General features: G+C 38.8%; 1 protein-coding gene across 1 annotated transcript in view; it reads right to left on the minus strand.

Moving 5' to 3' along the window:
- LOC109927981 (caldesmon, smooth muscle) overlaps positions 1-24752 on the minus strand; it is a 50163-nt gene that overhangs the window by 15195 nt on the left and 10216 nt on the right. Inside the window, exons 2-7 of the mRNA XM_048610568.1 lie at positions 22772-23110; positions 17545-17685; positions 10569-10612; positions 10403-10484; positions 8404-8547; positions 6391-6486 (exon numbers count right to left, since the gene is read on the minus strand). Of these exons, the coding sequence (XP_048466525.1) occupies positions 6391-6486; positions 8404-8547; positions 10403-10484; positions 10569-10612; positions 17545-17685; positions 22772-23110 (846 nt within the window). The remainder of the gene's footprint in view (positions 1-6390; positions 6487-8403; positions 8548-10402; positions 10485-10568; positions 10613-17544; positions 17686-22771; positions 23111-24752) is intronic.

The following is a 24752-nucleotide window of genomic DNA, read 5'->3' on the forward strand; positions in this document are numbered from 1 at the left end:
CTCTGGCAGCTGATTCCACACGCGCACCACCCTCTGCATGAAAAAGTTGCCCCTTAGGTCCCTTTTAAATCTTTCCACTCTCACCTTAAACCTACACACTCTTGTTTTGGACTCCCCTACCCTGGGGAAAAGACCTTGGTTATTCACCCTATCCATGCCCCCTCATGATTGTATAAAGCTTTGTAAGCTCACCCTTCAGCCTCCGATACTCCAGGGAAAATAGCCCCAGCCTATTCAGACCCTCCCTCAATCACAGATTGACTTCTGCAAGAAGGAACTGGTCCTGTTAGAATTCACTCTCCTCCTTCTCTGAAGTGGAGCTTCACTGCTGTCAATTTACAACTAGAAAAAAATACAGGTAACTGGAATAGTCAAGTTGGAGTTGCAGTTAAAGTCAGGAATGTAACTCATGATCCCCTGCTCTCAGTCTGAGATTATATACTCTTCACAGCTAAATGTATCCATTAATTACAACAAAATGTTGCAGAAAATATACTTAAGTCCTCATGTATGTGATTTGTAACCAAGACTGCAACTTAACTCCTTCAGCCAATCGTACCCTAGTCGTTTACAGGAATATCTGACTGAGACATAAATATACAAAATATGCACACGGATTATTATTCCTTCACACTGAAATACAGCATAAAAGTAGCTAATATCGGTACGCTGCAGACTGCAAAGAACAAAGTGAGCCAGCAACAGAACAAAGATTACTCATTGCCATGTGACACAGCACAAGTTAATGCCTACATTAAGGCAGTGCAGCAGTTGTCTTTTCCATCATTAGAATGGAGATCAAAAGAATAATGAATCTACTAACAATAATTTTCAGAGGTACAATGGCAAACAATAGAGCCATGAGAATGCAATAATGCCTTCAGCTTCAGTCAAGCATTAGGGGCACTCTTGGGCACTTCAGACAGTGCAGATCAGTACAACGTTACTGCATCCCTTACCAGACACCAGTATTTTCACTATTGTGAAGTTGTTTTTCACTAAAAGATATGTCTGCCATTTCTCACTCTTCCCCCCCCAGCACATTGGGCAAAATTTCCCCTAAGGTTTCCCTGAGCCCTTGCCCTAAATGCTATTTCTCATCATGTCCTCAAAGAAGCTCAGACCTTGAATATTGCTGCACCTATTCCTCTTGCATTGATCAGAATAAATGGAAGATTACCAGATTTCAAATGATCACTCTTTATACCACCGGAGAAACAGATACTGGCCTGTTGATGATGCAACTTTGAATGGTTGAGATGTTGCAATGTAGCGAACAACAGAAATGTGTTTGCCCTTGTGGGAGAGTCTAGGACCAGAGGGCATAATCTCAGACTAAGAGCTCATCCAGTTAGGACAGAGATGTGATGGAATTCCTTCTCTCAGACAGTAGTGAATCTATAGGATTCTTTACTGCAAAGGGCTGTCGAGGCCAGGTCTTTCAGTTTATTCAAGGTAGAGATAAATATTTAATCAGTAAGGGTGTCATGGATTATGGGGAAAAGACAGTAAAGTGAATTTGACGGTTATCAGATCAGCCATAATCTCACTGAATGATACAGCAGATTTGATGGGCTGAATGGCCTACTTTTTGCTCCAACATCTTATGGATTTATGGAATCCACATGATTCTGGGTAATTTTTAAAAACGGTGAAAGGCTCGAAGATATTCTGTTTGTTTACAAACAATGGGCCCTTGTGCATGAATGCATTGCCAATTCTCTCCTGTCAGATAAGTTATTATGATTGTCTGAAATTTGGCATTCTTGAGTTTTTCCAGATGAGTGCAAGACCAAAAACTTCAGCGATTTGCCTCACGTTTTAGCGATACTCATCTTAGCCATGAGACCTCGTCCCTGCTCGCTAGATTGTATTACCGCAGGTTACTGCCTATCCAGCTTCTCATCCCAATCTTTGTTATATCTCATATTGTTGAAGGTTTCCTCAAGGTATTGAATCATTCCCCTTCACATCTACCATTATCACCCCCTCCACGAAAAAAAACTTCTACCTGTTTGTCATTTTAACTTACCACCCCATTTCCAACCTTCCTTTCCCTTATAAAGTGTTTGACTATTTTGTTGCCTCCCAAAAGCCATGTGTCTCTTTTCTGCAATTCCTCATTCTAATTCCTCCAATCAGGTTTCTTGTTCCAATGCAGTCCTCTTATTTGAGTCATAAATTATACCTTGCATTACTGTGACACAGGTCATTGTCCTAGCTCATGCTTCTTGATCAATACCGGTATATCCATTCCAGCAAACTTTAACATGGTTGATTGCACTATCCTCCTCCAACATCATCCATTGGAGTGGGGTCATCATGCCTTTGTGCTATTCTTATCAATGCAGTCACAGCCAGAAGATAAACTGAAATAGCTTCTCTTCCTGCAACCGCAGCAGAATGTCTGAAGTTCCCCAATGACACATTCCTGGTTTCCTTTCTACTTCTCACCTATGTGTAACAACATCCAGAAACACATCAGATTGCATACGTTTGTTGCCCATGGCGACATCTCCATTCCCTTTCCTGATCCTGCTGTTGTGTCTTTTGTCATTCAGCTTATCTTGAAATCCAGTAATGGCTGGAGCAGAAATTTCCTCTAAATATCAGGGTGACCACAGCCACACTCTTTGGTCACCACGACATCCTCCAGCCACTGCCTCTAACCTTCTTTCTGGTGATGGTTTGTGTCTGAACCAGACCACCTGCAACCTTGATGTTGTATTTAATTTCAAGCTGAACTTGTGACTACATATCCGCTTCAGCACCATGACTTCCACATTCATTACCTTGTCCCTTTCCACTCTGGTCTCAGCTCATCTACTGTTAAATCCCTCGCCAATGCCTTTGTTACCTTGAGACTTCACGAATCCAATGATGTCCTACATGATCCAGTTTTCACCTTTCACATACATAAGCTCAGCCAAAACTGTAGCTTATATCCTAATTCACAACATATGCCACTCACCCATTACACCTGCCTTTGGAGATCAACTTTGCACACAGTCCACAAAATGTCTCAATTTTAAAATTTATATCTCTTCAAATTCCTAAATGCCACACGCCTCCATCTTTAGCCTCCTCCAGCCTTACAGCTTTGAGACCATTTTTTTAAACTTACTCTTTGGTCTACTCCTGACTTCCACCAATGCTGGTCTCCTTGCCCTTGTGTATATACACCAATATTTGTTGATAAGTTCTCGGTATCACATCGCAGCAGAGATCAAAGTTAATTTTTCAATTGAAATTGAAAGTTTAAATGGCATGATGTTGACTAACGCACAGAGCTGAGAATATTCCTCGATTGTTGCGATGGCTACGTTCTAAAACTGGTAGTCCATTGACAGAAAACATGTACTGTAGGCTCAAATCTGAATATTTCATGTGATCATACCAAAATATAGCAAAAAGGAACATCTAATCTGCACATAAAACATAATGATTGCTGTTCAATCCATAGAAAAAATAAAAACATTTTGTTTTGCAAACTTCTGAATATCTGGGACATAATCCCATTCAATTACACTATGGAGGAAGGAATACAATATTGGTTCACAGTTATGATTTCGACAAGCATTGGTTTGAATAAGGTTACAGAAGTGCTTGATAATACTCATAGTTTTGCCACAACATGGTTAAAAGTTTTAAACGTCTCTCATAAGCCATTTAGGTTAGAACTTATTATTGACTTACAGTCTTGCCTGTTACACAGAGACAATCTTAGGAATTTATGAGAAGGGTCAATGTAAAATTCACTGGCTTTTCCACCCCAGATCTTTGCATGGCAGAAGTGATGCCAGAAAATGGTTGCTGAGGTCAGTGGGATCGGATCAAATCACACTCTGCACTACAGTATTTTGATTTTACTGTCCAGATGCAACAATCAGTGGAAAATTCAATAATATTTGGAAATGAACACACTGAGTCATACTAGAACTGCATTTTGAAGCATACCACTCAGACTAGTCTGTCTCAGTCACACGTCTTGTTCAGTCTTTTTTTGCCTACTAGTAAGTCAGGCATTTAATGGATGGAAAATTTTGTGGGAACTTGGGAGACATGCCTAAAACTCACCATATCTAACTTCCTATAGAAACAGGAGAAAGCCACTTAGCCTCTTGCTTGAGGTCTGCCAAGCATTTAGTGAATTCCATTTGTTCAGTGTGTCCAGTTCATAGTCCACAATGTTTTTCGTTCATTTAGTATCTAATTCATGTGTTCAAAATTATGTGGGCTGCAATTCAGTCTCAAAGACATTGGCACCAATTCCTCATATCTCATGAAACATTGCATAAACACTTTATCTTACAAAATTTTAATCTTGTAATGCAATATATCCATCAGTTGCCAACTCATTCAGTGAAATTCACATGTTTGCAGTAGTCTGATAAATCTAGATAGCAACTAAAAATCAATAAACTAACGAAAAGGAATTTCTTTAGATAGGGAGTGGTGAGAAGGTACAGCTCACTGCTAAACAAAATGGTTTAAGCAGGGAGCAATTAGCTCATTTAAGGTGCACTATTATGCCTACATGAAGATAAAGGGAATAGACTGATATTGTCAGGGTAGGAAGATGTAATGGTGCTATGAGGAGACTTGTATAGGATGTAACCACTGAAGATGAGTGACTCATTTCAGTGCTGAAGTAACTATTTGAATACAGCTGGACAGCTTCTGAAATCGACTTTGAAGTGCCATAGAATTCATTGGGATGTGATCTCAGTTGTTAACAATTTAAATATTTGATAAAAATTATTTTGTAAACCTTTACAGGTTTGTGCTAACAAGGCTTAACTATACATTATTGGAATTACAGTGGCCTGTCATAAATGTATTCATTTCTTTTACGAACATGTGGGCAGATCAGAGCATTCCTAGCTCATTCAATAAGTTGGAGGAGCTTAAGAGTAAAATACTTAATATCTTTTGATGTTCTTTACAAAATTTGTGTTCCATCATATTACTTATTCATTACTGTCAGCCCTTCTAACAAGCTATTCATCAGCAAATGAGCAACCTTTTATGTTTAAAAAAAAGTCCATGCTCTATGACTGCTCAATGCCAGTCATTTGGCACTGGTTCTCTTTTTTTTATCTCAGCCAGAAGTCATTTACTGTCTTCACTACTGATAGCAACAAGGATGTACAACATACTTAATGATTATGTCAAAATTGTAAGGCAAAGAATCTGGCTACTACCTTCCAGTTTTGGATTAGAGAAATATATTCCATCTCAATTCACATTTAATTTAAATTTAGTGTTTCTCTTGATTGCCTCTGCTACTTTCTGGCATTTGTAACATCAATCATGTTTGTAGCATTGTCTTTGAGAATTATGTAATAAGTACAGAGGCTATAAAAGAGTAGAATAAAAACAGTAATTGCTGGAAAATCTCAGCAAGTTTGGCAATATCTGTTGAGAGAAATCAGAGTTAACCCTTCTTTAGAACTATTAAAGAGTGGGTATTATATCAAGATTTTTTTTAAATGATGGAAATTATAAACAGCATGCACCATTGTCAGGTTCTGATACATATCAGAATGCTGGGGATTATAAACCTCTAAAAAATGGCATGGTGGGCTTCAGTCTTGGCTGTTGTAACGCAGTACTTTACAATATAGTGAGTTATCCTGAGACAATCTGATCAAACAAGACTGAAAGTATGAAAATATGTAAATATGTCTGTAGCATGATGTCAATGAAAAAGATACAGGAACATTCTACCTACTGTTTCAATTAAGCGCAGAGAACTGACACTGTTGTTACGTGAATATTACACTTAATGAATTTGGCAGTTCTATTCAAATCTACCAAAATTTTTTGGAAAATTAAATCGCTTGCAAATCTATACAATTTATTTTCCACATTGTAGAAAGTTCCATTTCCAAATTTATATCTTATTCTAAATTTGAAGTCGATAAGCTGAAAAGTAAATCAAGCACAAAAACTCAGATATTTGATGCTTTTTCTTGCAATTTCAGTATGACAAAAACCGTTTATTTGGTATCATTGTACTAAATTACAGATATTTCCCTAATTGTTTTAATTGATATAATTTAACCATTCTACATTATCTTCCTTGGGGAATGAAGGTTGAATTAAGGTTTGCAATGCTCACCTTTGACAGACACACTTGCCAGGATTTGTACAGAGGTAACACAGCCTGGCATATCCATCCTCTCCCAGTTAATCTTCTTCCCTACCTACACAACCTGGCTGCAATTGTGAATAAACTGCCAACCTGAGCAAACTCAGGCATCAAGTTCATTTAAGGCCATGTTTTCAAAACTGGCTCAATGAGGAACATTCTAGTATCGTAGCTGACAGGTTTTTTTCTGAAGTGAGAAACTTCTTTGAAAAGCAGTGAAGAGGTGGGCGACTTACTGAGGGTTTAGATGCAGGTGATTTGTTTGTTTCAGGAGTTTTGGTGAGCCACTGGTTGATGCGGCCGGCAACGCCAACTTTCAGACCCGCTACCTCCTACAAAGGACAGTCATAAACAGAATCTTGTGAAGCTTCAGTGTGCATGCAAGTTTCAATAGGATTTAAAAACTCAACACCACAATACCCAGCACAGTGGAAAAACACTTATTCCTTTTCCCAAAACATTCTGTGCACATTATGAATGAAATCATGTTAGCTTTGATTTTTCTCAAATACTTGGAATAATGCAGAAATCAAGTACAACTGCACATTACCTACTATTGTCAGATATCTTTAATTTCATACAATAAAAAAAATTATTAGAAATCCAAGGTTATAACAAGGGAGTAATCTGCTTCGCCATTCTGCAGTGAAGTTGTTTTATAGTAGTTCGAGAGTGGGACATGCTCTTTTGAAACGGGAAGAAAACAATATTAGCTCAAGAATTTAGTTCTTTACATTGTTATCATACGTACTGCTGATTTTACATAAAGTTCTTCTTGACCATGAGTCAGCTATTCCTGACCTGAGCATCTTGAAAGGCTCTGATATTTAACATCGAGATCTTATGGGTATGTTGCACAGCAGTTCTGGCAGTTGTACCTACTTGGGAGATATTCCCAGAAATGTAATTTCATAATTGTCACATTGATCGCTTTAGTTCTAGAAACTTTGCTTGTTGTGGACCCTATAGCATGACCATAGCGTATGCATCCTCGGGTGAAAAAGCTGCCTGGCCCGTTTGAACCTCAACAGTGTCATAGCATTTTCACAGCCGCTCCAGATTCTACCGACTGGTTTTACACGGGGATACTGAGATTGCACCATGTGTAACGTAACTGCAAAAATTAAGTGAGTTGTTAAAATCTGGAGCACATTGTCTGAAGGGTTGGTGGAAGTAGACTTAATAATAGCTTATTAGAGGAATTGGAGAAGAGCAGTGTAAGTAATTATGATTTCAAAAAGCCAGAACAGATGATGGGCCAAATGGATTATTTGATTATCTTTCTACTGTTTGAATGAATCTTAAATCATTGGACATTAAAAGGACCAGAAATCAGCTTGGATTCTGGAGACCATTTAGTGTTCCATCCCAAAGTCTGTTCATTTTCTTAGTAAAGCCTGCTGGACAAGATTACTCTGGATCACCAGATCCAATTTCTCTGTCCAGTCAAAGGTTCCTGATGGGAAATTCAACAGGAGTTTAAAAACATATCATGGCACAAACAACAAGATGCTCATGAAGTGTGCAGGCACCAGCATTGATATCAAAAGGATGCTAAATTATTGCGATTAATAAATTAGGAATAAACCTTGAACAACTGTGAATAAACGTAATCCTTCATCATGGTGGAGGCAGTTTTTGGGATCTCTCAAAATTGGGTAAAGCCATATCACATTAATCCAAGCGTGAAACAACATTTAAAAATCCCAAATATATTCAAGAAACCAACTTTCTGAAGAACGATGCTGTGATATTAAGCAAATTATCGATGTTTAACTCTTTAACCCAAAGATTTTTGTAATATGAATAAAACTTCAGTCGGATGGTATCTGTTTGACACTGCTCAGTCTGTACCAGTTTCTGATCAATATCGTCAATAATTAAAATACAATGAAGGCCTTGGAATCTTGTCTTTAAAGTTCTGTGGCAGAAACTTTATTCAGCAGATTTTAAAAAAAAACCTCAGTATTCTTAAAAGAGGAAACTGGAGACAAATCCTAGTAATACAGGCATGATCTCCACAGATACAAAACTGCCAGTGTCAAAATCTATCCATAGGGTAAAGAGTTATAAACACAAAGCTCGTATCATTTCCAGAACAAAAACAGCTGTGCAGTAAATCTGTGAGTGATTTCATGCTAGTGTCAGCACAGTGATAAAGAGAGAAATTTTGTGTCACTTTATTGTCCTACCCACATCCTATTTCAGCATCATCCGGTTTTAACAGGAAAATCCCAAAGCTACCTTACCTTGTTCGGTGTGCCCTTATTAGGTGGGGAAGCAGAACTATAGACATCACCAGTTTCCCACATACTCTTTATGTTCCGCACTCCTTCAGCTGTCAGTGGGAGATCTGAAGCTAATGTCCTGCCTCCTTTCGCAGCTTTGGCACCCTAAGTGTAAAAGATAACAGTTAGAATCCTCAGATAAGTGTCGAGTGGGTAAATGCACAAATAGCAATGTCAAAATAGATTGCAATGACTATAATGCTGTCAACAACAGATTTGGAATTGATAAAATGCTCAATACTTTATTGAGGATTCCCCGGCAAGTAATTTGAATTAAATCCGTGGCAAGGATTGAGGGATAATGTTCAAATGAGGTTAATACACTATTGTGCACAATGCTCCACTCATGGTCATGTGAGAGATTAAGCTGAAAGTCCAAACCTAATCTCAGCTTTTAGGATGTGGGTAAAACTCTAAAGCTTCAGTTTTCATCATTTAACATAATGAAATCTCAGCATCGAAATTATACTTTAACAGCAACAGTTTCAAAGGTACATTATTTTGAAACCCTGTTCAAATTGCCACCAGCATTTTAACATAAAATAAATGGAGGCTTTTCAGATTACTGTTTCCTGTAAATCAGTGTGCTTAAGGAAGATAGAGACTTGAGATATTCCTGCTGCTGCAAACTGTCTTAAAACCTCCAAGAATATTGGGACAAGGGAGTGAGCATTCAGGTTCCCAGGAGCTAGAGTGACCTCCTTTGATGTAACCCAGACTCTGAGCTTTCAGCCTCCACTTCTCCCCAGCTCCTCCAAACCAGTTGTGGAATTACATTTTACACCCTACTCCTTGCAGCTTCACACTCCTCATGTACATCATAGCGGCCTATTGTGTCTATACAGTGAACTAATGGTTACACAATGAGGGTTGGGAAGTCACAGAATAGCGTGCAATGAGGCTCAATTTATTTGTAGAATTGGCTGCACAAGCCAGCAGAGAGATAATAAGACCGGGTGAGTGAGCCAGGGCTGCCCCTGAACTGAGAGAATTGACGAGTGAGGCGGAATAGAGAAATGACAGATATAGATAGTGAGCAAGATAACAGGAGATCAGAACAGCAAGAACAGGGCATTGAGCCAAAATAGAGATAATGATAGAGGATCAAGACAGGAAGAGGTTAGCCAAGTGACCGAGACTGTCTCACAAGAACATGATATGGCAGTCAGCATAGTGCAAAGTCCAATGAATTAAAATTGAAACACAATAATGGAACTGAGTAAAGGCTGCTTCAATGACATGCATTTTTGTAGCACTCCTGAAGTGAAACATTCCAAGGTTTTGCGAGGAGCTTGAAATCAAATCTAACAGCAAGTTCTACCATGAAACATTAGCACAGATGACCAAAATTGTTGTCAAAGAAAGAGGTTTTAAGGTGCACTTTAAAGGTAGAGAGTACAGTAGTGAGGTGGAGAGAGATGGGAGGGAATACCAAAACTTGACAGCTGGAGGTATGGTCACCAACAATGGAATGATAAAGATCACAGCTGAAATTTTTGTGTGTGTTTACATTTAAGGAGGGTGCAAAGTGGAGCTGACCAACAGCATATCAGAACAGACAAATCTTCAGGTAATAACAGGCTGGATGAGGGTTTCAGTAGCATATGAGCTGAAATTCAATAACAAATCAGGAGGTGAAAGTATTAACATTGCAGGTTAAGGGATTATATGTTAATTGTCTAAAACTGTAACAGAATAGATATTTCAGACTTATCATCTATTGCTAAAAATCAGATTTGGTGTAACAATTTAGACTTAATTTCTTTGAAACATGAATTCAAAGTTTCTATGTTGAAGAGCTTAAAATAAACTGACATTCTATTTGCTTAAAGAAAAATTGATAATTTCTCCCGGATATTTTAATTTTTAAAATGCAGATTTTAGAATTTCGGAATTGATCTTCTGTAACTGGTTCTGAAAAAATAAGCATATTATATGTATAATTGTTTTGCATCCTCACCTCAATTGCACTTGTATACTGCTCCAATTTACTGTCAATCTTGGATACACCCAGTACAGGACGTGATGTCTTGGTGGTAGAGCTGTGAATATAATTGATTTCACAACGTTAATGGTCTTGAGTAATAAGTGAATAAACGAGGACGAGATGCTATTAAAGGTTTTACCTCTTCTTTGCTGATCGATTCAAAAAGTCTGCCCTTTCTCCAATCTGAAAAAAAAATCGAACAGAATGGCTTGTAATTCGGGCAATGATCACTTTAAAAAAAGAAAATTGAAAGAATTAACCAACAAAAGCCACTGCATGATCAGCAACAAACTCACACCTTATTAGATTCGGTGAGAAAACAAAGGAAGATTATAAGGAATTTCATGTCTAATCTTTCTGTTTCTGGCATTATGATAAAATAGTTGTTATCTCTACTAACACATTGCGAACAAACTGTAAGATATACTGCCCTCAAGCTTAAATTGGCAAAAATCGTAAATAAAAATCTCATTCTGTCCACTGCAATGGTTTCTTGGACAATCAGGAGAAACAAGTTAAATATGTTTCAGAAGCCAATCTTCTCAAGATGAAAATATCTGTCGAGTAGAACGGTGTTGTGATCTCATCAATTTTCACGGTCAATTACATATATTTTAAATGCCTCTAATTTTGAAGTAAGAAATACACTTCTGCGGTATCAGTTAGCATCTACTGGGAAAGGGTGAAAATATCTGAAGACATACAGATAGAGGGGTGGGACATTTAACGATTTAGCATTTTAGGTGAAGTTCTGAACCATTTGTTCTGAACTACAAACGTATCCCAGCTAAAGGATTTTCCACTTTCCACCATTGAGGAATCCAGGCCACAACTCCTAATCCATACAGAAGTACCACTCACAAACATGCCGTCTACTGTGTTTGAAAACAGACCACAGTTCCTCTAAATAATACAAAGACTTGTGAATATTCAGAGAAATATTAAAATGTTACAACTTCTTCATTTAAAAAACAACTTTGTTTGCAGCAACCATTTGAAGGAAAGGTACTTCAGGGATTTCATCACGAGTTTGGTTGGTTGTCACTACAGAAAGCTGTTCAATTTCACATGGCATTTCCAATTTAAATACAATAGAATGACTGAAGAAGGGTCCAGACCCGAAACGTCAACCTTCCTGCTCCTCTGATGCTGCTTGGCCTGCTGTGTTCATCCAGCTCTACACCTTGTTGTCTCAGAATGACTGGAGCAATAGCTTTTAGAACCTAGATCCCAAAGTCCTGGAAGCCTCATGTCTATCAAGCTGTTTCTTTATAAAATTTCCATTTTTTGGCATTCCCTTCTTTTCAGGATAAATTTCCTAATATAATGCCAACCGAGGCAGATGAAGTTTGCAAATGCTAGAAAGTTTTAACCCAGTCTCCAACCTACTTTCAATCCAGCTGTCTGTTGGGGGTTAATGAGTTTATAAAATTTTACTCATTTTGTTGGGACATACCTCCAGGGCAGGTGTGACTTGAACAGAGGTAGGGTCACTAACTCTGTGACACATGATCTTAATTACTGAATTTACCCTGATATCTCTACAATGATAGTTGCACTTTAGATTGAGGAGGATTTCAAGAGAAGCTGTTGTTTTAATAGAGTGCCTGTAGAGTGTGCCATTGTGCTTGATATCAGTTCTACTCTGAGCATCACGATTGTGTAGTATGCCAACTTACATTGTACACTCCTGACTAATTCTAATAAATTCATTACATTCAATGCAAGGCCTGAAAATGTAGCCTGTGCAACATGTGGTGTAGAAATAAAATAACATGTTTCCTCACATCAACTCTTCCCTATTGGAGAATGCATTTGTATTAAAACGTATTGATAATCCAAATGTTCATAACAGCTGTTGATACTTATGGCAGAGTTAAAGTATTTGTTTAATACAGAATATTCTATTTGCTCACTGATTTATTGGACTTATCCCTGAAGTCAGAGTGTGGGCTCTTTAGGAGCCTACCTTATCTTAATAATAATGACCCTAAACTTGGGTGAGGATGGGTGAAAAGCTGTATCTAAAGCAAGTATTTAGAACTAATTAGGCAAAAGAACAAAGAACAAAAGAGGAACACAGCACAGGAACAGGCCCTTCAGCCCTCCAAACCTGTGCCGGTTATCATGCCCTGACTGAACTAAAAAAACAAACCTTCTGCCCTTACTCGGTCAGTATCCCTCTATGCCCCCCCTATTCATGTCACCATCCAGATGTTTCTTAAATGTCACCAATGTGCCTGCTTCCAATACCTCCTCTGGCAGTGTATTCCAAGTGCCTACCACTCTGTGTGTGGAAAACTTCACTCGCACATCTCCCTTAAACTTGCCCCCTCTCACCTTGAACCTATGTCCCCTTGCAATTGAAACTACAACCCTGGGAAAAAGCCTCTGACTATCCACCCTATCTGTGCCTCTCATAATTTTGTAGACCTCTATCAGGTCTCCTCTCAGCCACTGTCTTTCCAGTGAAAACAATCCTAGTCTTTTTAGCCTTTCCTCATAGCCAATGCCCTCGAGACTGAGCAACATCCTAGAGAACCTTCTCTGCACTCTCTCCAAAGCTTCCATGTCCTTCTGGTAATATGGCAACCAAACCTGTACACAATACTCCAAATGCAGCCTAACAAGGGTTTTATATAGCTGCAACATGGTTTGCCAACTTTTGTACTCCATGCCCTGGCCGATGAAGGCAAGCATGCCATATGCCTTCTTTATCACCTTGGCCACCTGTGTTGCCACTTTTAGGGAACTGCCATTTACAGTATAATTCACACCTAAATTTGATCATCCAAAATGTATCACCTCGCATTTGTCTGGATTAAATGCCATCTGCCACTTCTGTGCCCAAGTCATCAATCTATCAATATTCCATTGTATCCTTTCACAATCGTCGGCACTATTAGCAACTCCACCAATCTTTGTGTCATCTGCAAACTTACTAATCAGACCATCCACATTTTCCTCCAGCTCATTTATATATACGCAAACAATAGAGGTCCTAAGACTGATCCCTGTGAATACTACTAGTTACTGGCCGCCATTCTGAAAAATACCCTTCTACCGCTACCCTCTGTCTTCTATGGCCAAGCCAGTTTTGTATCCATCCAGTCAGCCCAGCCCGAATCCCATGTGATTTTAGTTTTTGTACAAATCTAACATGTGGGACTTTATCAAATGCCTTACTAAACTCCATATAAACTACATCCACATCTCTTTCCTTTGTCACCCCTTCAAAAAATTCAGTCATTGAATTTGACAATAAGCTATGACAGATTAGAAAGACAAGTCTTTGTATCAGCCACTTCATTAACCCTTTTTTATAATCCGATACTTGTGAATTTAAGTAATGACTAAGTAATCATGGGCCCTATTGAAAATTGTTCGTTAAGGCTAAAGTTGCAGCAAATATGTTGAGCTATCATACATTACTATAATGCTATTATTGTGATTAGGATTTGATAGGGAATGACCTGACAACTTACTAGAAGACAATACAAATTAAGAAGAAAAATTATTTCCTTTGTCATTAGAACACACAGATTATGGGGCAATATGATAGAAGTGTTCAAAATCGTGAAAGCATAGGACAAGAATCAGACTAACTTGAACCAATTGACTTTATTTGTGTCTGTGTTTGTGTTTAAATGTGCCTGCGTATTAGTGTATTCTATAGCCACTTTTAAATTGTTTAATCTGCTTTTGTTTTGAACCAGGAAGCTGTTAGGTCATTCCCCACAAGATCTTAATTTTAAAAAGTACGTCTGGACTTCACAATCTTCTTGTCAATTAGGTACAAATTCTGATTTAGTTGTGAAAGGGTTAATGCTAGCTGATTGTCAGCATGCATTCAATACAAAGAATATTTTCAGCAAAATACTCGATACATGAAGCAGTCCATCTTTTGAATGGTTACAGCAAATCAGAAGTGCACAGTATTAAAATTATAAAGGGTGTAGAGAACAGGACAAAGCAACTCAGCACAAAAAAACCTATGTTCTTAAAGGATTGTTGTGTAGGAAATAAGCAGACACATATGGTAAACAGGATGCACATATACCGGCAGATCTGAAAACAGATTCCAGAAGGGTACAGATATATAAATAATTTACATTAAATTTTGAGGTGTCTTAATCCTGGAAATATAAATTAGCAGAAAGTCATTCAGTCTATTGCATTTGCACTGTTACTAACCCTATAACTGGGGATATCTACATGAATTCCAATCCACTGCCCTTTTACATTTTTCTTTTACGCATGTTAAGTCAACTGCCTGTGAGCTATATTCACTTACAATAAATTTGCAAAATCAGTTTTCTAGTCTCTATGGCAATTAGTGGTAAAGAATTCCAAGTTCCAATTAACCTGCGTGTGTGAAAAAGTAATTTCCTTCAATTATTCTCATGGTAACAATCCTCAATTTATACCTCCTGATTACAGACTCAAACAATCAGAAGTAAAACATTTTTTTTTTCCTCAATTTACTCTGTAGCAGGCCAAAGATGATGGTAAAGTGTTAGTGTCACTGGATTGGTGATTCAGACACCCTGACTAATACTCAGGGACTACTGCTTCAAATCTGGTGGAATACGAGTTCAGTTCATAAATCTGGCGTTAAAAAACTGGTCTCAATAATGGTAACAAGGACAACCATCATCAATTGTCATAAAAACTTCTCTGTTTGCTTCTGGTAGGGATGGAAATCCACCATCCTGACCTGGTCTGGCCTACATAAGATCCAAATTAATGCGGTTGACTCTTAGCTGCCCCATGAATTGGCCTAGCAAGCCACTAAGTTCAAGAACAATAAGGTATATGCAACAAATGTCAGCTTACTGCATTGCCTGCAACCTGTGAAAGACTAGAGAGGAAAAAAATCCCCAAATTTTCTGTGACTTTCCACATAACCATTAACCTCATTTCTGGTGAATTCCAGTGAACCATTGCTGTGACTATCCTATTCTATTAACTGTGGTGATAATGATTATATTACGTGTACACTGATATTCTGATAAACACTAACAACGAGAGAACAGTGTAGGTCTTCAGGCTACAGGTATGATGGTAGAAAACAAATAATTAAAGGAGAAACTGTAGAATAAAAGTAGTATATTTTGTCAAAAACAAATGAAAAAAAGTCTGTTCAACTGCTACTGACATTCGCTTCCAGTAAAACGTAGTGAACGATATTTCAGAATATAGAATATTGCTGCCAAAAGATTTAAACCTTCGTATTATAATATCAAATTTATTTTGTATAACTTTTGTTTGAACTGCATTTGAAGGAGATTCTGATGACCATCTGGAATGTCCAAGATTATCATAAAATCTGTGCTCGATTTGCAAAATGAAAAGAATTAGCATTTCCACTATGCCTTACCACATCCTCAAGATGTCCAAATTGCATTATATCCAATAAATTATTGTGTAAATATATTTATTGTCTACAAATGCTAAATCGACATGAATAACTAGCTAATCCTTTTCTTTGGCAGTTTTAGTTGAGGAAAGAATTTGGCCGTGACACTGGAAGAATCATTTCCAGACTGCACTCGGGAATCATCTTAACAACTTGAAAGGCATCGATTTCACCTCCCATCTCAAGCTCTGCACCAAAACTGCAACACGCATTTTGCATTTAAGAGTGCTTCTTGGACTGATAATCTTCAGACTCAGAAGTAAGGGTGCTGTCAACTGAGCCAAGCTACAGTCACTCTCAACAGTTTTGGATTTTTAATCAATCTATTGCAGACACTTTGCAAATCAAAATGCTCCACTAAAACAACGGTGCCTGCTTGCGAGTGGTTTTCGGATCACAATCGTCACCGACTTTGCAACAGCACTGTTGTCTGAGTTAGCAGATTGTAGGTTCAGGTCCCTCTCAAGAAATCTGAGTGCAAAATGTAGGATGGACTTCAGCTCAGGACTGAGGGAATGCTGCGTGTCCTGTTTTACTGTGAAGTGCAATGAGGCCCTGTCAACTTTTGCACATGGATTTCAAAGATTCCAAGGCTTTGTTCAAAAAAGACGAGAGAAAAATTCTTTCCTGCATCCTGACCAATATCTATCCCTCAACCAACATTGTTGTTCTTGGGTACAAATTGTCTGCTGCTTTTCTCAATATAATATCAATGATTACATTTCAAAAGTACTTCCTCATCTGTAATGCACTGTGTGGTTTCTTCAGGATGCAAAAGGTGCTTTATAAATGCAATCTTTGCTTTTTTTGAATAAAAAATCCCCTCTAATATCAGTGCATGGCAGTAATTAACCTTTGAGGACTGGGTCCCTCTTAAACAAAAAGTGATTGAATTACTTCAAAATTTGCTTCTTCTTCAAAGTGCTGAAAGTTAGAAAGTAACTCCTTTCCTGACACTTCAGTAAGTCTCCTCATTGAGTAGCTGATCGATTTGGACCAGAACAGTTAATCTTTACTTAATACTTGGTTTATAGGAGGTTAATATGAAAAGATGGATCTGTATTTGCATAGCACCGTTCAATGCTTTAGCAAATCACAAAGCGTTTTTGAACAAAAAAGGAGCACTTTTGAAAGTAATCACTGTTGTACTGAAGGGCTAAAATTAGCTTCAGTGCTATTATTATAGAAGGCACTAATTATCATGGTGCCTATTTCTGATAGATAGTCAGAACCCATTGTCTGACATGTGGAGTAAGTGTCTAGTGAGGTACTGACAGGGGATAGCCGTAAATCATGAGGAAGTCGACAGCAACTTCTGAAAAAGAGAAAGACATAAAATTCTCTGTGGAAATTTGTGTGTAAAGAGAGAAGACAGTAAAACTTGATCTCAGACTCACCTGGCCAGTAAATGGTAATATTTTTCTTCTTAAAGTATCAGGGGCAATTTTATAAGATTGAGACAAGGGCATGAATTCTCATTGGGATCACATGTCAGTGGCAGGGCTATGACACTATAGGCTTGCATTGCCCTTGTGAAAATCTCCACTGACAATACAGAACAAGAACCTCCCACAGTGTTTTCTCTAAACAATCTCTTAGTTGACTTTAACAGTGTTTTTAAATGATAACCATCCACCTTTATCCTCCACATCCAAAGTGAGTTGGATGAACATCCTATAGCTCGCTGAGTACGTACTTTTAGGGAGGAACCACGGGGGCTCACACACTTGAATGGTTCTTTATCATTGGACGTTTCAATATCCTCTGGTTTTTGCCGTTTCTCTGCTGCCTCTGCCCTTCGTCTCTCGATATCTTCCTTCAATTTTCTCTTCTCCTCCTTAAAAACAAGGGCAAATATTTAAGTTGCAATTGACTGAGAACAGTAATTGGCTTTTACTGTTTTCCAATTCCCACCAAACCATTCTAAGGTTTGTCAGCACTTTCATTGAGTGTGTCAAATCAGGTTGATAGATCGCAGTCCAACTAGTTTTAATGTCAGTAAAATAAAAACCCATCTTGGATGTTTATCTTAAGGTGTGGTAAAGTTGCAGTGTGTAGGTTAGAGACAGAAAGAGCTGAAATACAGAGCAGGTCAGTCACCATCTGTGGAGAGAACAAAAGTTGATCTTTGGCCTTCATCAGAACAGGAAACCTGCACAGCCTGGTTCATGCACAGGCTATATTGCTTGTTTTTGGTCAGGGTATTTTGCATATTGGACAGTTTACTCAGTAACTCAGGAACATATAACACTCTTAAATGGTTGCGCTGCCTGGTACATCATATATTTGTGTTACGGTGTACCATATAAATCTAATAAGTGTGGTATTGGCCATGATTAATTCAATGTAATATTATTTTGCAAGGGGTTTATACCACGTCAAAACAACAGAGCAGAAATTTTGCTCAGGTGAGTTTGTGTAGAGCAATACAATCAAAATCTGTGCGACTGATACAAAGCATCACAGAACTTCAAGGTGCAAATTAAGCATATCTAACATTTTGCACAAGTTTAAAAAGCATGCATTGAGAGCTGAAGAGAAGCAACAATAGTATGACTCTAACAAAGTGTAGGAAAGTAACAGTAAAGGGATAGAGCAAGTGGAGAGAGATAATAACAGTGGGGGCTGTGGGTAGGTAGAATGAGACAATGACATTTTGGAACAAAGGTGACAAGGATATGGAATGCTAGTCTTGAATATTGGGACTAGAATGTTTAGGAGAGGAGAAGGAGAACTTCAGAACCCAGTGGGGCTTCACTGGCCGATTCTAGGAAGTTCCCATCCTCCTACGCAATATTTTCCAATATTTAAAGGCAATGCCAATAATTTCATCCAGATGACTCCAATCTTGCGTCAACAAAGATCCCAGAAGAAATGAATTTATGCCACTTATCTGGACATTTAGTCAACGTATTGTCCAAACTGCAACAGGAGATTTGCGAGTGAATCCCCTCGCGAATTCTGGATAACATTTAAACACAGCCCAATGCAGACTGCAAGATTCAAAAGTAGAGGAGTGCAATTTTTATTCTTGTATGTAATCAGCCTCATAGATTTGAACACTGAGCCAAAAGGGCAGGGTTTCTTTCTTAATGCCTCATTGTTACATTATGATTGAATTTACAGCCAAGAAACAAGCCGTTATGTGCTATCCACATTTTCATTGTTTGGTGAGATGAAGGCATGAATTTCAAACTGTGTGCATCCTCACTACTCCTTTCACATTTTATTTACATTCCTGAAAGCTACAAGTTCTTGTAGGTTACATGAAGGTAGATGCAATTCCATGTCTAAAGGAAGAAGTAACATGTATTGTGTGTAGACAGGAGAAAGCAAATAGTGACAGAGACTTTGAATGGAACATTCAAGTGAATGGAGTAACTATGTGATGTAACGTCTGAGATTATACGTACACATTAGTATCGTTTATGTTAGAGTTTGGATTTTGAACCAGTGGCATGTGGACTTTGGTCTGTTTGTAGGAGGGCTTTTAATGATTATCTCATCAGTATTTCTGAAGGCTTTTTTAAAAACTAATATGAGAAATGGAGTCCATGTGTTGATAATAGAAAATTGTTTGCATTGGGAGAATTATACGAATGGAAACTGTAAACAGGGAGAAGTATTAAACTGCTTGCAGTTTGAATGGGTCAGGATTTTGTTTTCTTGCTTGGAAACTTTTCAGTTCAGTTTGCAGAAACCCTGGTGTAAGTTAAATGGTGGAACAGATTCACCTGATCAGGGATAGAACTTAGTATTGTTAGGAAATAGATAACCTCAGTGCAAGAATTTTAGCTTGAACATTCCAGACCAGAAGTGCTTGGTCAGATGAGATTATTTAAAGTTGAGAAAGTTTAAGTTCAATTGTTTGACTAATGAAGGAAGAGGGTGCCAAATCCTCAAGACTGGGAATGAAAGAAACAGTTAAGTTACACTGACAGATATAATAGAGAAGCAAACTCTCTGATGTTTAAGTCAAGTGATGGTATCGAGATAAATGGGATTGCATTTTCACTGTGTGTTTCAAAATCCTTCTGATTGTGTCATACATAGATAACCTGGTTTATTCTATTTTATTTTCATTCCTTTAAAATCGTAAACTTCTGTTTTATTGTTTTTACTGCATACTTGTATTTCAGTAAAAGACCGCCACATTAAATAAAAAAGATTATCAAGGCAGATTTCACCCCGGGAGCTGACTTGTCTGGTAATAACATCAACTGGGATCATAACAACTGGTTTATATTTTTATGCACTGGCTTCCTTCCACAAATGTTCCCTCTAATTTGTTTTCCACTGGGTGAACTACAAACTCTTCCATGCACAACTATTTTATACATGACAGCATAGATATATAAAGTCACTGAAATTTCATTAAGCTGGGAGTGATCTCTTTGCTTCGTTGTACAGTATATTCCAGCATAGTGCACATCTTAATGAGAACACTGCTCTCTTCCACCTGGTCCCATTCTCCCATTCCTTCCACTGATCCCAATTACCTCTTCTTCTCACTGGTCCTCTAAGAGATCACACGATACTTCATCCAACATGTCCCAGTATGTTTCCCTCTTGACAAGTCCCATTCTTGGTCTCCTCCCATGTCCTATTCTCACTCTCTTGAGACATTTAAATCCCCCATATCCCAATTCACCTCTACACCTGTACTACTAACTCTGCTTTCCTGAGGAAGGAGCGCCCAATTAGGAGATTAGATGAATCAAAAAAGGCTTTGTGAAAATGTTCACAGCTTAAAATTCTGGTGCTCGATCATAAACAACCCTAACAATTTATTCTTTTAATAAAACAGTGAAATGAATCGCTCTAAATCTCATTGCCTGTCCATTTTCCATTAACCTAGAGAGCATAAATGAAGCCATTGTTTCCAGGCTGGGCTGTGTCATGCTGCCATACTATTTCTTGGCCAGGCTTTATCTACATGATCAATAGTCCAATATGCATCGTAAACCTGCCACTCAGAAAACATTAGGTGCTCATCTGAATTAAATCAATTTGTTAAACTTCATCCCAGACTGAAGGCATATATTTGGCCTCAATGGCTTATGCCCACTGGGTCTGAAACCTTCAGTTACTGCAGGCCTTTCAGTCTCTTTCAGATATATTGTGAGTCCCTGTAAAATTAAGTTAATAGTGTGTGACATGCAAGGAGAGGTGACAAGGGATGTCAATGAGAAGGGGGAGAAAGCAACCAGTGAGCACAGCAGTAGAGTTTAACAAAGGGGAATAGTGTTGAAATGGTTAACTGTAAAGAAAGACTGGATCGTGTGAGAAGAGGCAGCAAGGAGTGCGTGGAGAGAGGTATAGTCATTTAGAATGTGTGAGGAGTGTGAGAATAGACGATGTTCGGAAGCAGTGAATGAGAATAATGAGAAGGAGTGAATTGGAGTAGAAGGACAATGCGATTTATACAGTCATGGAGATTTACACAGTCATGGAGATTTACAGCATGGAAACAGTTTGCAGACAGATATTGATCGGTAAGTAAGTGGGCAAAATGTTTGCAAATGGTGTGTAGTGAGGGAAATATGAAGTTGTTCATTTTGGAAGGGAGAACAGAGTATTATTTAAAAGTAGAAACACTGCAGAAAGCTGCAACACACAGGGACTAGGGGGTAACTGCACAAAATGCAGAAAGCTAGCATACAGGTGCAGCAGGTAATCAGGAAGGCTAATGGAATGTTGGCCCTTATTTCAAAGAAGTTGGAATAAACGAGTAGGGAGGTCTTACTGCAACTGTACAAGGTATGGGTGAGACTACATCTGATGAGCTGTTTTGGTCCCCTTATTTAAGGAAAGATTAATTTCATTGGATACAGTTCAGAAGGTTTACTGGCATGATCCCTGGTAATGAAGGGTTTGTCTTATCAACAAAGATTAAACAGGTTGGGACTCTACTCACTGGAATTTAGAAGACTAAAAGGTGATCACAAAGAAACATACAGGATTCTTAAGAAGCTTGACAGAGTAAAAGGGCCAGAGGACATAGTCTCAGGACAAAGAGGTGCCAATTTAAGCCTGAGACGAGGAGGAATGTCTTCACTCAGAGGGTTGAGTGTCTTTGGAACTTCTTGCCACAGAGAGCACTGGGAGCAGAGCCTTTGTGTATATTTAAGGCTGAGATGGATAGATTCTTGATCAGTCGGAGAATTAAGGGTCATAGGGAAGACACAGGAAAGTGGATATGAAGAATGTTGAATCAGCCATGATCCTACTGAATGGCAGAGCAGGCTCGAAGGGCTGAATGGCCTACTCCTATTCCTATTTCTTATGGTGTTACTATAAACTCCCTTCGGCCCATTTCATCATTCCCCATCGAAAGCAACAAACTTTTCTAATCCCACCTTCCAGCATTTGGCCCATATAGCCATGATAAGGCCTTAATGGATGAATGGATTGGTGAGGTATTCCTTTGTTTGAGAAAATGTGCTTTCCCAGCTTCTTCAAATACAAGAAAAACTGAAAAAAAAAACTGTGGATGCTGTAAATCAAGAACAAAAAACAGAAGTTGCTGGAAAAGCTCAGCAGGTCTGGCAGCATCTGTGAAGAAAAATCAAAGTTAATATTTCAGGTCCGGTGACCCTTCCTCAGAACGGTTGTAAGGAAGGGTCACTGGACTCAAAACATTAACTCTGATTTTTTTTCCTTCACGGATGCTGCCAGACCTGCTGAGCTTTTCTAGCAATTTTGTTTTTGTTCCTGAATCACAATTTCATTTCTTCCACATTTCGCTTAGCCACTAACACTTCTGTAGGTGGGGGGCTTGATGGTTAGTTCTGCGCCACATGTTATCCGCCCCCACCAGCCTATTTATTTCAATGCCCAGTAGGTTTTAGACACGTATACATGCAACTCAGAGGCAACACTGCTACCCAGGCCATCAGCGTATCTTTCCATTCGACCATTACCTCTTCCCTTGCTTTTCTCTCGGCCTCATCCTGCTGCCGCTTTTGCTCTTCCTCTTCTCGTACCTTCCTGCGCCCTTCTCGTTTCTTCTTCAACTCCTCCAGCTCCACCACAGCCTCCTGCTGCTTCTGCTTCATCTTTTCAAACTCTTCGCTCTCCTTCTCATCCTGACGACGTTTCAGCTCTTCCAGCTTCCTCTCTGCCTCCAGCTTGGCTGCTGCTTCCTCTGCTTCTTGGCTCGGCTTGGACTCGGAGCGGCTACACTCCGCCCCCCGCCAAAAGGAAAAAGGCAGAATGTTATGAGGCAACACTTTGTGGATTCTACTGGCAACATCAACACTCTTTTAAATAGCTCTACTTTCTGCAGCCATTTTAACAAACACATATCGCCTTCCATGCAACCTGGGGGTTTGCAAAATGCTTTAAATACAAAGGCTATCTTGTATGGCAGATTCAATTCATACACTGTGCTTCTATTATGCAAATTCAATTTGATACAGCCAAAACAGTCAAACCTAAAACAGGCCAAGTCAATATCAAATACGCAGTGCTTTAATCTCTCTGCACTTGGGTTTAGTCAATCTTTAGCCTGTTAAGCTTGCCAACAAATTCAAACACAGGAGGCTATACAGAGATGAGACAGACGACAGGATGGGCAGTGAAAGGGCGAAGGGAAGGCTCACTCTGGAGGGACTTCCACCTCCAAAACGACTTTATAATCAATTTTACTTTGAAAAGTCTACATTGCAATTTTCATGTTTTGGATCCACAGTTTGGATTTCCACTCCAAAGGAAAAGATGGTTAATTTCTGAAAAAAAAAAAATTTACTTTGATCATTTTCTTGATTAATATTTATATCAAACAGAGAGCTTTGTCAATAAAGGTACATTTTAGCATTCCAGAGGGGAAACCTTTTCCAAAGGAGATATGGGAATTACAATGTTGCCTTCCAAAATCTGAACCATGCTCCATTTAGGTTTAGAGGTGCTACTTACAGAATATAATCTCAGTATTTACCTTTCAGTTCAACAGGACTGCTTTGGCATAAACATTCAAATGAAAATATAACATAGTGTCAGTACAGTCCAATCTTTGATAGTAAGAAGACTTCTGCATTTGTGCGGCACCTTTACAGCTCGTGAAGTATATTTTTAACAATAGTGTCGAAGCTTGCTCATAGCAAGGCTCTGTATTCAGGTAAAAGTTCAGATAGTCTGTTTCACTAATATTTGTTCAAATAAAGGCCAGGACATGGGGGAGGTGGGCAGGAATCATCAATCCCCTTCGTCGAAAAGTGCCACATGACTTTTTCATTTCATTGGAGAGGCAGCTGGCATTTTTGCTGAAAAACATCATCTCTGGTAGTGCAGCAAACCCTCCGTTTGCTGATTACCCCTGATTATTGTAAAATTCCCACTGAGGAGATCACTTGGAGACTCACTCCAGGCCATCTGCAGAGAGGGTACCTACGTGCGTCACAGTGGGAGGGAAGTGGAAGAGAAAATTGTACTAAAGGACACAGTGGTGGCTAACAATGTTGTGTAAATACTTTCTTTATTTCATAAACGCTTATTTTTCACAATTCATGTGGTTGTCCCAGTCTGTTTAGTGTCTAGATGCTCTGTTATGTCCAATGACTTCACTCCTTGGACATTAACAAGGTGCAATGATTGGGGATAAAATCTATCCTTTGGAAGCAGAGGTGGCAATGTCATTGGTTACTCTGACACCTTGTGCCTTTCCTAGTCTGTAGAACCTGCTCTGGTCTTTCTGCCAATCTAAGTCTGAAACTTGGGGTAAGTTGGGAAACTTTTCGTACTTTTTAAATCTTTAATTTTTGCGACAACTCTGGGAGTAGCAGAGATAGTAGGAATTGCAGATGCTGGAGAATCCGAGACAACAAGGTGCAGAGCTGGATGAACACAGCAGGCCAAGCAGCATCATAGGAGCAGAAAGGCTGACGTTTCGGGCCTAGGCCCTTT

Source organism: Rhincodon typus, chromosome 22 (assembly GCF_021869965.1).
Source record: "Rhincodon typus isolate 14 chromosome 22, sRhiTyp1.1, whole genome shotgun sequence".
NCBI classification, from domain to species: domain Eukaryota; kingdom Metazoa; phylum Chordata; class Chondrichthyes; order Orectolobiformes; family Rhincodontidae; genus Rhincodon; species Rhincodon typus.